This window comes from Mesocricetus auratus, unplaced genomic scaffold (genome assembly GCF_017639785.1).
Source record: "Mesocricetus auratus isolate SY011 unplaced genomic scaffold, BCM_Maur_2.0 Super-Scaffold_4256, whole genome shotgun sequence".
NCBI classification, from domain to species: domain Eukaryota; kingdom Metazoa; phylum Chordata; class Mammalia; order Rodentia; family Cricetidae; genus Mesocricetus; species Mesocricetus auratus.
The window spans coordinates 15,050,510-15,064,605 of record NW_024429182.1 but is presented as its reverse complement, the minus strand read 5'-3'; the positions used below and the strand labels follow the sequence as shown (position 1 = coordinate 15,064,605).

General features: G+C 52.3%; 1 protein-coding gene across 4 annotated transcripts in view; it reads left to right on the top strand.

Annotated features, from left to right (window-relative positions):
• The window catches only part of Sufu (SUFU negative regulator of hedgehog signaling), a 92,572-nt gene extending 83,235 nt beyond the window's left edge, over nucleotides 1-9,337 (top strand). For 2 of the 4 annotated variants that reach the window (XM_040743429.1, XM_040743428.1), the window contains exons 11-12: nucleotides 4,365-4,433; nucleotides 6,950-9,337. In XM_040743429.1, the coding sequence (XP_040599363.1) occupies nucleotides 4,365-4,433; nucleotides 6,950-7,039 (159 nt within the window). In that variant the 3' untranslated portion in view covers nucleotides 7,040-9,337. Of the gene's footprint in view, nucleotides 1-4,364; nucleotides 4,434-5,754 lie in introns of all 4 variants that reach the window. The other 2 variants (XM_040743421.1, XM_040743426.1) reach the window with 1 other exon arrangement.
• The last annotated feature ends 4,759 nt before the right edge of the window (nucleotides 9,338-14,096 follow it).

Genomic DNA, 14,096 nt, shown 5'->3' with positions numbered 1-14,096 from the left:
ACTGTTTTCTGCCCTTTGTCTGCCTGAGTTGGGGGGAAGGGGTACGGTGGACAGGAGCCCTTGCCAGTCCCTACCTCACTGCCATCGTGGGGCAGAGCCGCTGCTTGGCAGGCCCTGCCTCTGTAAAGAGCACATTTCCTTCCTGGAGAAAAGGAAAGGGAGGGGGAAAAAGCCAGACCTGCTGGGAAGCAGAACAACATGTCAACACAAGGAGCAAAGAAGGCCCAAGACAAAGTGTGAATTGTCGTTGTTCCGAGGGGAAGGAAAGGCATTGTCAGCCACTCAGAAATCGTTGACCACAGACTTTGGAATGAGTGTCAGATTTGTAACAGTCTAGCCCCTGCCTGCAGCGCAGCCGGGCCTGCCCAGGCCAGGCACTGACAAAAGATCACTTTTCAGGTTCCTTTCTGGAACTTGCTGCAGCCTGGAGAATGGAGAGGTTGTTGACAATCCTTTCTTGCCACCAACAAGCCAGGTTGTCCAACTGTACCACACAGGGCCTAGGATGTGAGCCCACTGGAGTGAACTACAAGCAGAGCCTGGGTTCCAAATCCTCTTTCCAGCCGATGATGCCCTCACAGTCAGTCCCATAGTGGTAGCGCCGCAGCCACCGTTGGCTTACCCAGTGCTCGGTCCCCCTGCTCTGGACCTCTTTCCTAGCACTGCTCCCACTGTGACTTCTCCAGGTGCCCTGTGAAAACTTGGGTATCTCCTGTGCCATGGGTATACCGTTCCAGGGAGCAGCATCGCCACATCCTCCAGCACCCTCCAGGGGACTGTGCTACTCAGAGTGGTCCAGGAGCCCTTCCCCTGTCATTAAAGGGTCTCCTCCCTCCAAAGATTATTTGTGCATAATCCTCAGTGTTTTGTCCCGATTCCTCGTGCATGCAAGTATAATAGAGTACAGTAGTCTCTGTGATGATTTGTCATCTTTTCTGGGCTAGAGGAACTGTTCAAATGTGTGGACTCCATGGAGTACAGTGTCCTATGCCTAATTCCAGTGCTCAGAAGAAAGAGGCAGGAGTGTCTCTATGAGTTTGAGACTAGCCTGCCTTACATAGGGAGTTCCAGGACAGCCAGCACTAGATAGGGAGACCCTGACTAAAACATAGCAGAGAGAGAGAGGGAGAGGGAGAGGGAAAGAGAGAGAGAGAGGAGAGAAGAAAGGGAGAAGTATGGACTCCAGCCAGCAAGATGGCTCAGTGATGTATAGCATGCTTCCCTTTCCAGTTAGCTAGCATGCTTTTTTTTTTTATTTGTGGCTAGCAGCTGTGTGTTTGTGATACTTGGGTTCCAGCCCTGTGGCAATGAGAACATACATATTCCTGGCTGGGGTTGAGGGTGCTGGTCTTCCAGGCCAGTGGTAAAAGCTGCCATATCCCCATCAGAAGTCAGCCCTGCATATACACACACACCTCTAGAGCTTCCCCACACAGGAAGAGCGCATGTTCCATCACCCAGGCAGCCACTGCTCTGAAACCTAGGAGACTGCCTTCTCCTCAGGACCTACACGTGGAAAGCTAGAGTCTCTAGCAAGCCCATCACAGGATTCAGTGAAGACATACAGAGCAGCATAGCACAGAGACTGCATATAAGGCAGCTACCGTTCTGGTGATTGGCCATTTTCTATTATTACTGTGGCAGAGGCTGGCCACTCCAAGGGGACAGTGAGCTTCAGGAAGTCCAAGCCCTAGACCTGCATAGGCTTTTCCCACAGTGGCATCACAACAGCAAGTCTGTTCCCAGTGAGAGCTCCCAGGAGCTGCTCCGTCATAGCTGCCTATCTGCAGTATCCTGTCGATAAGATCTGTTAACATTCTCAGCCCCAGCTCAGATCTACAGAGAACAGGGCCTGTTTGTTCAGTCCAAGCTTCCAAGGTTTAACTCCCAGAGGAAATTAAATCAGGTGCCTGGAGCTATGACAGTCTGTCGTGTTTCTTTGCTGAGAATGTCACCCCTAATATCATGTGGATCTCATGTATAATTTTTCCCCCTTAATTCTTTTAAAACAATGTGGTTTCCAGCAGAAGCCAGCGAATCATCAAAAGTGAAAATGAAGGAACAGCTAGGATTTGTCCCCATGAGGGGGTCTTCTTCTCCCTTCCCCCACACACAGATGGTACGACACTTGGTAGCAGCCCTGCTAAAAGCCTCTATAATTCACCACTTCCAGACCTTTGACAGAGTCCCTGGCTTAGAACTGGACTGTTGGTGGCCTCACCTTTCCTGTTGTTGAAAAACACCCTTGGGAGTCCCTTTGGGTGGCCACCATCCTTGGAAGCCCTCCTCTACCCCATTTTACCCCCGTGCTACAGTTCCAGACCTATTTACCACCCATCTGGAGAAAACTCCTCTCTCTGGATTATTTGTAGGTTAGAAATGAACCCAGCCTGGCCAGGACTGGAGTCATTGTCATCTAACTGGGTCTGAGGTGTGCTTGTGTGTGTGCTAGCGTTTACAGATATGGCAACAAGCCCCGGAAATGCCAAAAATATGAATGTGACTTTATATTACTCAAGCAGACTGGTGATAACCAGTGAAGAAACTCAGCTTGGGGGAGGGAACCCATAGGGTAAGAGCAGGAGCGCTCAGGCTCCAGGAAGGAAGGCCAGGTGTGACTGGATGTGGCCAAGGACCAGAAAGTGCCAGACAGACTGGAGAGAGCCAGCCAACCCCCTCTGGGGAGCCTGGAGGAGGAAAAGGAATGAGTACCTTGGGTAGTCACTCCCCTGGATACTGTCTGCTCTCTCTCTCTCTCTCTCTCTCTCTCTCTCTCTCTCTCTCTCTCTCTCTCTCTCTCTCTCTCTCTCTCTGTCTGTCTCTGTCTCTCTCCTTCATCCCTGTGTGCCCCTGTTTTGGGAAGGCAGGTCCTCCTCCTCTGGGGAACTGCTGGTTGGGTGGGAAGTAGGCTGGGCTGTCCAAGAATGAATATTAAGTGTCAGTGTCCTCCACCTACGAGTGTAAGACATCAGGTTTCAGGCCAAGACATGACATATGGTCTTGCTTTGGCCCTACAGGGCAGGTGCCTCAGTTTCCCTATCTGGAAGGAGACTGAAAGAGATAAGGTGTGAACAGTCAGCATAGTGTCTGGTATGTTAGAGCTTTTCCTTCTCGCTTGTCACCACCATGCCATCAACTTCCTTGTCTCCCATCCATCTTGCAAGCCCCCTTGACCCCCCTGGCCGTTTCCTTCCTTTCCACTTCACTTCCTGTCACAGTACGGAAGCTCCTACCCTTACAGGGTGATCAGCTCCCAGGGAAACTTTATGTATTTTCTCACGCTTGGGTCCCAGCCTTTTGAAGGGAGGGAGTCCTTCGGTTGGACTCGCACCCTGACTCTTCTTCCTCTCCGTAGTACACAGGGTCTGCCAGAGAAGCCGGGAGACCCTGTGGACAAGGATAGGGAAGATGGAGTAGAAAGGGCCAGAATCTGCAAGGATAACCTGGATGAGCTCAGCCTGGGCTAGCAGGGCTGCCTGGGAGCCATCAGTTGAGAAAGGCTTGACAGTTAGAGCTCTGAGTCGCTGTGGCTGCTCCTCTTGGCTAAGAACACTTGCTTAGGGCATAAGGATAGTGGTTATTCCAGCCACATAGATGACTTGGACATCAAAGCCTGTGCTGACAGCATCAGGATAAAACTGTAGCGTGGGGAGATGGAAGACACCAGAGAAGACTGATCTCAGAAGTCCAGCAGAGCAGAGCTGCTGACTGGGACCTGCAGGGACATCCCTGAGCCATGACCCTGTGGCTGGAGAGAGAAGTTTAAGTCCCCCTCTGAAGAGACAGGCATGCTCTCATTCTGCAGCTCAGATTTTTTTTCTTGGTTTTAGCTGCTATCCCCATCCCTGAAGTGGTAGGGATGGAACCCAGGATTTTGCCACTGGAGCAAATTAAACCCCAGGCAAGGCTTGTATTCCAGTGTCAAACAGATTCCTTTTGTCCTACATGGTTGGGAGAAGTGGGTGGGAACATGTGAGCCTGATGGGGAAAGGACCTTGGCAATGACGCTCCCATGGCCTTCGGCTTTCCTGTCCTTCTGTGTTGCCCTGCAACATCCAGGAGGCCAAACAGCCCAAAGAAGTTTCCGCTGCCTTCCAGCTCCCTTTTGAGGCCAGCACTGCCCACCTTCCAGATGTCACCCCTTTTCCCACTGCCCCACCCCACCTGTCAGCCCTTTTCCAGCCACCATTGCCAGCTTGTGGAGGGGGAGGGAGGCATTGAGAGTGGAAGCGTCAAGTACTTCCCTCCATCCCTGGAACTAGTCAGTGGGTCATCCCTCCTCCATAGCAAAAAGAAACATCCCCAGCTCGGTAGTTGGCATTTTTTTTTTCAAATAAAAACCTGCCTTTTGCTTTCTTTCCCAGATTCTGTTGACGGAAGAGTTTGTAGAGAAAATGTTGGAGGACTTGGAAGAGCTGACTTCTCCAGAGGAAGTAAGCTTGTTTGGTTTCTCGCTCAGAGAGGGGTCCTGGGCTTATGAACCTGTGTGTGTGTGTGTCCGCGCACGCGCACACGCGCTCACACGCTCACACTTCTATGGGCCATCTTCCGAAGTGCAGGAATAATGTAGAAAGGAACCACTGAGAATGGCAAATGACTTTTATTTTTCTTCTGTTTCCACGAACCAGCCCTGCCCCGCCCCCACCCTTGTGAGGACACCCAGCAAACTGTCTGAATTGCCAGCATTTGAGAACCTCATTGAAGAAGCAGCCAGGGCCTTCAGGCTAGAGTTCTCCCCAGCCCCTGCTGTTCCCTGGCAGGTTCTGAACAGAAAGCCCATGTCTGCTGCCAGAGAACATCCCACTGGGGAGCTCTAGTCACTGGGGAGCTCTACTGGGCAGAAGGGGCTCCTGCTCTTGCCTCGGGCCACCCAAGAGCCACACCCCTCCCTTCTCCAGCTATAGCTTGCCTCTCTGGGCCTCTTCTTGGCTAGCTCAGAGCCTGAGGAACTGGCAGGTCAGGTGGGGTTATACCCCCCCTTGGCTCCTTCTCCAGGGTACAGGAATGGAGTCCATAATCCCTTTTGTTTTCCTTCCTTGTTCCTGGCCTCCTCATTTGCAGGGACTTACCTCATCCTGGAAAGTCCCTTCTCCTCCTGCCTCCTACTAACAGCACCCAGGCAGCAGACAGGCAAGCCTTCCTTGGGGTGCTCCATGGGGTAGTAGAACATTAGCAAGCTTCCCAGGCCTCCAGAGAACCTTTTGGCCCTCCCCAAGCTGCCTGTGGTGGAGCCTGACCCTTCCCTCCCTTTGCCCTAACATGCTTGAGGCAAAGAGAGCTGCCTTGCCTCCCAGGGGCCAGACAGGGGTATCCAGGGGCCAACTCTCCCAGGGCCACACAAGCCTTGGACTCGGCAGATAGAAACTCCTCAGAGCTGGTCACTCCAACACAGCCATGTCTGCCCTGCCCCCCACCCCAGGGATCCAGCTTGATCGATTCGTTCATTTATGCACTCCAAGGTTATCAAGCACCCAGTCTGTGCCAGCCAGTCACCCCTGCAAGTCACTGCCTCAGAGGCCTAGCTCCTCCACTCAGTCAGGCCAAAGCCAGCTGCCCAGAAGGGCTTCCGGAGAGGACTTGTCACACTGCAGTGGCATTATGCCAAGCTGCTGCTTGGAGCTTGGGTGCTGAGTGGGCGGGAGGGGACAGTCCAGGCGAGAGAGACAGGAGCCAAGGGGAGCTTTAGAAAGTAGGTCACTAAAAATGACTTCTCTTTCTGCTCTCCTGTCAGAGGCTGTCCCTAACCCTGCCCAGTCTCCACTCTGTCCTAGGTCTACAGTCCCCCAAGAGAAGGAGGGCGGAGGGAGCCAGCCAGGAAGTGTCCGTTCGTCCACCTCCAGCCCCACTCCAGGCAGAATGGAACATGACTCTGTCCTCTCCTTGGCCCTGGCTTGCAGCCTAGCCCTGAGACAGTGGGAGTTAGAAGAGCTCCTGCGCTACCCCAAGGCAGTGAGAAGTTATTGTGCGCCAGCTGTGTGCTAAACTACACGCAAGGTTCTAGACCCTGGAAGAAATAAGAAGTCAGCTTCTCCCCTCTCCCAAACAGAAGGCCCCAGAGAAATGAGAGAAATAAAGCTGTAAGGCTATCATTGGTCTCTGATTTGGAAGACCTTGGCTCTCATCTGGGGTCACTCTGAGCAGAGCACCTGGAAATCAGGGCAAAGGGGGCAGTGGGTAGTGAAGCATTTCTCCTTCGAGAATGTACATAAACTAACCGCCTTCGTCCTAAATGTTAAACCCAGCAGGGTCATGTTTGGGGACTGATTTGGGCCTCCTTCCTTGTTGACCCTTTGACAAAGCTATGGAGGACAAATTCTATAATCCTTCCCACACTAGCCTCAGGAGAGCCCATGACAATGACAGACCTCTTCCCTGTAATATCTACTCCCTGCTGTGTCCCCTATCTTCCAGCCCCAGGGCCTCAGGGAGCAGATTCCTCACATGCTTGTGGCTGGAGGCAGAACCAAGGAAAAGAGCAGGAGGGAGGGTCTACACAGTCAAAGAACTAGAAAAACACCCTTCTCCTCGCCGATGAGCTACTGGCAGTGCCGGGAGGAAAGAAAGGAGCACCTGGATCAGGCGTGCACCGTGCACACACACTCACACTCACTCACACACTCTCGCACACACTCACAGTCACACACTCACACAATCACACACTCACAGTCATACTCTCGCACACACTCACAGTCACACTCACACAATCACACACTCACAGTCACACTCTCGCACACACTCACAGTCACACTCACACAATCACACACTCACTCACACACTCATACACAGACAGACTCACACACTCACACTCACACACCCTGGGTCTAACATTTGAGAGGAATCCAGCAGCCTGTCTTGTCCCAGCATCCGGGGGCAGGTCTGGGCCAGTGTGCTGCCTCTCTCAGGGTCTGTCTTGGAAGGCACTCAGGCGCTGTGTTTGCTCCCTCCACAGTTTAAACTTCCCAAAGAGTACAGCTGGCCTGAAAAGAAGCTCAAAGTCTCCATCCTCCCTGACGTGGTGTTCGACAGTCCACTGCACTAGCCTGGGCTAGGCCCTGCAGGGGCCACGAGGGGCTCAGCGGCTCCCAGTGACTTCAGTGTGACAGCTGTGTAAAAGAGACCCCATGAATAAAAGGACAAGTGTGAGGATGACTCCCGAGTGCTGCGCCCACCACAGGCCCCGCCTCACACCCAGGGGCCTCACACCCAGCTGCCAAACCCGTGACCAGGCCCCTGCCCGACATGCCAGTGAGCAGGGAGGCTGCACCTCTAACCTCCCCGCCCGCCCGCCTGCTGCTGCCACAGGGTTCCCTGATGAGCTCCGCTCCGGGAGAGACATCGTTGCCATACGGCCGGGTGTGCTGAGCACACGTGTGGATGCAATGGCCAGCTGGACCCCAGCAAGCCTCTGTGCATCAGGCTGCTCCAGCCTGTGGGACGATTGCTCCTGTCACCGATGCTCCTTCCTTAGTATGTTGTGGAAACCGGATGGTATTTTTATTTCTCGGCAAAGATGGTCCAGAAGCCATGTATATAGTGGTTTTTAAACAGAACTTTATTCCTAGATGAACTTTATTATTCTCTTAGACAGAGGTCTGGGGGCTCTTCCTCCCCCACACCCTCTGCCCAAGAAGGTGCCTGGTGCTGCCTGTCAGCTCTGAGCCCTGGAGGGACCTGGGATAGGGAACTCCTGACACTCTGCATGCAGTCTTGGGTCCAGATATGCTGCGGCCTAGAAGGGGTGTTACTGCCTTCCAAATGAAACAGGTTTCTACCAGGCTGTGGGGACTTTAGGAACTCAAGGACATGGTGGTCCTAACTATGTCTTCCAGTCCTTTTCTACCCAGCCAGGCCTGCCAAGGAGAGTAAAGCCACGCCTCCGTCCGCATCCTGCTCCTCAGGACTCCGGCTCTTTGATTCCCCTGTCCCCTGGATTCCTCTCACTCTAATTCTGCTGACAGTGCTGTCCGAGGCCTCCACCCTTCCCATGGCATTCTTGACTCACCTCTCATCCTTGCCTTTCCCGTGTGGGCCAAGAGGTGCTCTGGCTTTGCCTCCATTCCTAACCATCTTGACCAGTGTTGTAGTAGTTCCCCCTCCCCCATCCTCCCTGGAGACCTGCCTAAGGGCCCCGTGCTGCATTCTGTCTACCTCCATTTGCCTGGCTTGGGGGCAAGAATGCATGCTATGAGCTGGTTTAGTCCTTAGTCTGTGAGACTACTGCTCAACCACTTGGCCTGGGCCTGCAAGGTCTTTGCAGACTGAGGATAACCACCACCTGTTGGTGGCCCCATTCTTGGGGAGCAGGAAATGACAGGCAAGCTACAAATGAGATGTTGACAGGGCCTGAGGTCTCTCGTGCCCCCCATCCAGCCAGGAACCTCGGGAACGTCTAAAATCCTGCTGGGACCAGGCCCCCATCATTCCTTAGCGCAGTGGCTCTCAGCCTGCGAGGACCAGGCCTCATTTCCCATGAATGGGCTCAGGTTTCTTCCAGAGGGATATCAGGGAACAGGTTTACCATTAGCCTGCTGCCTGGGAAGGAGGGACCCTAACATCGGATGGAGCAAGACTTACCTCATCATGTCACATGATGGGTAAGCTGTACAGGGGCCCTTTCTTTCCCTCCCTGCAGCCCCATGGGGCTGTTAGCCCATCCTGGGGAGGGGTTCAAGACTGCGTGTCCCTTCTCCCCTACCCCCTTCTACAGACTTCCTCCAGGCTGTCCTTGTCCTTTGACCTTCCAGGTCCTCAGGACCAGAGCTTCTGAAAGGAAGGGCCTCTGCCCTCCTGTTGACTAAAGCTTTCCCGGCCTGTGTGGGCCGCAGAGGTGGCCATGCTGAGGAGCGGTGTCCTCTTCCAAGTGAGACATGCTGCAACAGGGCCTGTGGAGGCCTTGGGGAGCCCGAAGGGGCCAAGACATCTTCCTTCAGACCCTGGGTCCTGGGACTGAGTTTTGAGATGGAGTTGAGAGCAGGGAGAGGCCCTGAAGTTTGTACCCCTATGGGGTGGACCAGCCGATTACTCCCTGAGCTGTATTTTTTTAACTTGGTCTTCCCTCTCTGGCTTCCATGATCTCGGTGTCAGGTGAGGTGTCAGGGTCCCTGTTACAAGTCAGGAGCCCTGTAGGGAGACCCCTTCGTTTGTACAAAAATCTGAATGCTGCAATGAGCAGACTTTTGTACATTTTTATATTAGTTTTTAATGTCAGTGGCGACTCAGTTCCTGGGGCTACAGCTGGCTCAGGACTTTTGTAAGAAATTTTGAGTGACTCACTTAGATTTTGTTCCCACTTGCCCCTCTTCCTCTGTGTAATCTAAGTGCATTAAACATATCTGCAGAAGTGGCTGGGTTGTGTGCTTCTTTCTGGCATGCTAGTGTGTGTGTGTGTGTGTGTGTGTGTGTGTGTGTGTGTGTGTGTGTAGTGTGAGATGTGCATGACACCAGGACTTGAACCCATGGCCTTACTGAATCCTAGGCAAATGCTCTGCCTCTGTTATATCCCTAGCCCTCATTTGCAAGAAGATTGGTACCCTGGCAACCCCTTGGACGTGGAATGAGCCTGAGAAGTGATGCTGGGAGTCCAGAGGTGCCAGGGTGTGCTAAGCAGCGCTCTGCCACTAAGATTTACGTGCACAGCCTTCCTTGGTGGCCCTGCTTCCCTTAAGGCCAAGGGCAGTGGGACTGCAGCATAGATGCAGCAATGGTGGGTGGCACCTTCCCTCTGCTGTTTAACTACTTCATTCCTCTTTGCGCTTCGGTTGTTGCAGTGGCTGCTGCCGCCGCTGCTGTTTGAGAGAAGGTTTGTCGCATCGCCCATCTTCAGAACCCCGTCTTCTGCTTCAGTCTCCCCAGTGCTGCCATTTACAAGGGCGGTGCACAACTACACCTCTCGTTTTCTCCTGTCTTCCCACCTGGTTCCAGAGGAGTCCAAAGCTGAGAAAGGTGGCCTTTTCCTCGCCCTCCGTCCCGGGAGTCTTCTCCCTTACAGCTAGCCACGCTACCAGGATCTAAATGCAGCCTCCTCTTCAACAGGCTGCGGCTGCACTTGCATCTGGAAAATCTCAGAACCAGATGACACAGCCCAGCTCACCCTTAAGAGGCAGGATGCTATGCCATCCTCCCTGGGCTGCCTGATGGCATCTGCCTTTTGAGGGCCCCCATATCCTTTTTTTTTTTTTTTTTTTTTTTTTTTGAGACAGGATTTCTCTGTATAGCTTTGTAGATCAGGCTGGTCTCGAACTCACAGAGATCCGCCTGCCTCTGCCTCCCGAGTGCTGGGATTAAAGGCGTGCGCCACCACCGCCTGGCTGAGGGTCCCCATATCAATAGTCAGTGCTGGGGAAGGGGAGAAAGCAGCCTAGGCGCGGCTGCATCAGCATCTCCACAGGATTCTGGGAACCCTCGGAAGCACCTGAGGCCTTCCACATTGTTTCCCTTCCTGTTAGGCTTAGTTTTCTGTCCTAGCAACGGGCAGGGCCTTTCTCCTGGTTTCTGGATGGGTTGGTAGCACTCAAGGGTCTCCACCAGGACTAGTGACAGGTCCTGAGACATCACAAGGCCCAGTGAGGGGTGGCAGCTTCCATAGAGAGGTGCTTAAGCCCCTTCCTCTTTCCTATGAGTCTTAGCTGTCTGGAGACCTTCCCCAAAAGGAAGTCAATGCCCAGCTTTCCCCTGTGACCTCTGGGAATGGCTGGCCAGTGAGTAATGGAGTCGGTCTTGCCTGGACCCTTGGTCCCTCTGTTGCCCAGGACAAGAGAACAAACGGGAGGGTGTCTGAGGTCAGATTGACAGGTCTAGGGCATCCAGGTCCCGCATATCCCCTTACCCCACCCTCCTCACCTAACTGACCCAGGAAGCCCAGGACTCAGTCAAGGTCTCGTCCCAAAGAACACAGAGCTGGGAGGTCCTGTGCTGTGTCTCGGGGAGGCAGTACCTACCAGGCAAGGATGTGTAGAACAGCAAGGATTTATAGAGACCTGGTCTCATAAAGACTTAAGGAGAAGAGAGATCTGCCATGTGCTCTTAGACTTCCCCACTAGGAAGACCTGGGCATTTCTGTGGGCATCTGTTCTGCCTCCTCTGGGTTCTTGGGTGGGGACTGCTGCTCCAGTATCATGGGACTGGGGAGCCCAAAAGATTCGCCGGACAGGCCCAACCACAAGGGAATGCAAAGTAGAAATGACTGCCCAGCCTGCCAAGCATTGAGGCAGCTGCAGGCACTGAGAGGGAGGAGGGAGTGGGAGGGTGGGGTGGGATGAGGGGTGATTTGCTGAGCAGCATGAAGGATGGGATCCCAGCCTGCAGAGGCAGGTCAGGATGTGGTCTGGGAGGGCCAGCCCTTCTGGGGGGGCACAGTGGCCCTGAGCCAGTCCTCTGCTGACTCAGGAAATCTGGGAGAGGCTAGTGAGTGTTTCTGCACTTGCTGCCAAGCCTAATGACCTGAATTAGAATACCCCAAACCCACATGGTAGAAGAAGACTACTCCCCAAGTCCTCTATTCGCCACGTGGGCATCGTAGCATGTGTACATGTGCACACAAATATTTAGGATTTTTTTTGGAGGGGGGGCTGTTATGAGGTAGTTTCTCCATATATTTACTCCCAGTGTAGGTCAGGCTGGTCTCAAACTCACAGAGATCCACCTGCCTTGGTTTCCTGAATGCGGGACTTAAATGCACCCCCATGTCCAGCGCACACACACACAAATATTTATTTATATTATGTATATAGCATTCTCCTTGCATATATGTCTGCCGGTCAGAAAGGTCAGATCTCATTATAGATGGTTATGAGCCACCATGTGGTTGCTGGGAATTGAACTCAGGACCTCTGGAAGAGCAGTCAGCGCCCCTAACCCCTGAGCCATCTCTCCAGCCCCACACAAATATTTAAATCAATTTTTTTTAATGTCTGGGAGATTTAAGGGTAAACAGAATGGGGAAGGGCCACTGATGGCTAGCGAGTATTCCTAGAGTGATTGTAGCTGAGTAAACAAGGGGTGAAGGAAACTTTGAGGGGGTTAAAACTAGGGCTGTAGTCATTTTGAAGCCAGAGGGTCAAGGACATCCCTTGGTTGTGTGGTTTTGCTCTCAGCACTCATACCCACCTCAGTCTCATGAGAAGGCTCAGGGCATGGATGACAAGAGCTCTATCAGGTGGCAGCCTGTAGACAGCAAGGCAGCTGTCCCTTGTGGAGGCTCTTTAGTAACATTGTGTGAACAGTAAGAACTAGAAACCAGACTGAGGTGAAAGCATGAAGACCAAAGTTCAAGTCCCCAGCACCCATGTAAACACCAGCCACGTGTGCCTTGTAACCTGAGTGTTGGAGAACAGAAACAGGTGGATCCTGGGACCTCACTAGCCAGCTTCAAGCTCAGTGAGAGACCCTGTCTCAAACTGTAGTCGGAGTTTCTGTCCTGCCTGGTCCCGAAGCCGTTTAGTCCCAAATAAACACACTGAGGCTTCTATTAACTACAAACTGTTTGGCCAATGGCTCAGGCTTCTTATTGGCTAGCTCTCTCTGATTAACCCATTTCCACGAGGCTGTGACTTGCCCACAATGTGCAGCATGTTACTCCTTTTGCAGCTACATGGCATCTCTCTGGAGACTCTCTCTCCGGTATCCTTTTCCCAGCATTCCTAGTCATCGTTTATTCACCAACCAATAAGAGAAACATGTATACACAGCATACAGAAGGACACCCCCTGTCAGAAACAAGAGGCAGAGGCAGGTGGGTCTCTGAGCTGGAGGCCTGCCTGGTCTACAGAGTGAGTTCCAAGAGAACCAGGGCTGCACAGAGAAACCCTGTCTTGGAAAGAAAAAAACAGGCAAGTAATAAACATTGGATGCCTTTCTCTGGTCTCTGCACAAAATAGTTGTTTTTTAAACTGAGTCAGTAGAAAAGGCATTTGCCACCAAGCCTGACAACCTGAGTTTGACTCCTGGCATCACACGGTGGAAGAAGAAAGTCAACCCTGCAAGTTGTCATGTGGCCTCTCCTTCCCATTGTGGTGTGCACGCCTGTGTGCGGATTGGCATCTAGCCCAGGTCATGGATACACTCACACACAGATGAGTAAATAGATGTATTCTTATTTATATGTTAACTTATGTGTACTTTTTGATGTGTGTGTGCGTGTGCGTGTGTGTGCGTGTGTGTGTGTGTGTGCACATGGGTGCGTGCTTGCTTGCAGGTGTCAGAGGTACCCGATGCTCCTGGGACTGGTTTGGAGCCACCCGACATGGGCACTGGGGACAGAATTTAGGGCCTCTGTAAGTGCTCTTTATTGCTGATCCATCTCTCTAACCCAAAAGAAACTTTTTTAACTGGAAAGTATCAGTGGTTCTTCTAGCAAAAGTATGCCAAGAATTTTGCATGTCAAGAAGTAGGCACAGGCGCGAAGTGGGGGTAATTACGGTAGAGGGATATAGACAGTTGCAAGGAAGCGCATTGGAAGAGGAAATCAATAAGTGATGCTCTATCCTACCCTATCTCCACCACTTCCCATTGTGACTAGATAGGTCGACTAGCTTGTGCCTCGCTGTCTTCATAGATAGGTCGACTAGCTTGTGCCTCGCTGTCTTCATCTGCAATGGATACTTCATTTCTAAAATTTTTGCAGAGATTATGGGCAGAACACCCAAGGATGTCTGACTGCATTCTTGTTTGTTCATTTACTTTTTGTTTGTTGGTTATGGTTTTTTGAGACAGGGTTTCTCTATATAACAGCCCTGGCTGTCAGGAACTCAAACTATAGACCAGCCTGCCTCTGCCTCCCGAGTGCTGGAATTAAAAACGTGGACCACACTGCCCAGCTCATTTGTTTTTAAGGCAGGGAATCACTATGTAGTTCTTGCTACCCTGGAACTCACCATGTAGATCAGGCTGGCCTTGAACTCACAGAGATCCGCCTGCCTCTGCCTCCCGAGTGCTGGAATTAAAGTGTGCAGCACCTTACCTGGCCCACCTTTGCCATCCTTTAAAAGCATCCAGTCCATTCTGCTGAAATCAGACACACACTTGACTTGTTATTTATTTGGATGTGTATAGGCACCTTGCCTATATTTCTTTTTTTTTTTTTTTTTTTTTGGTTTTTC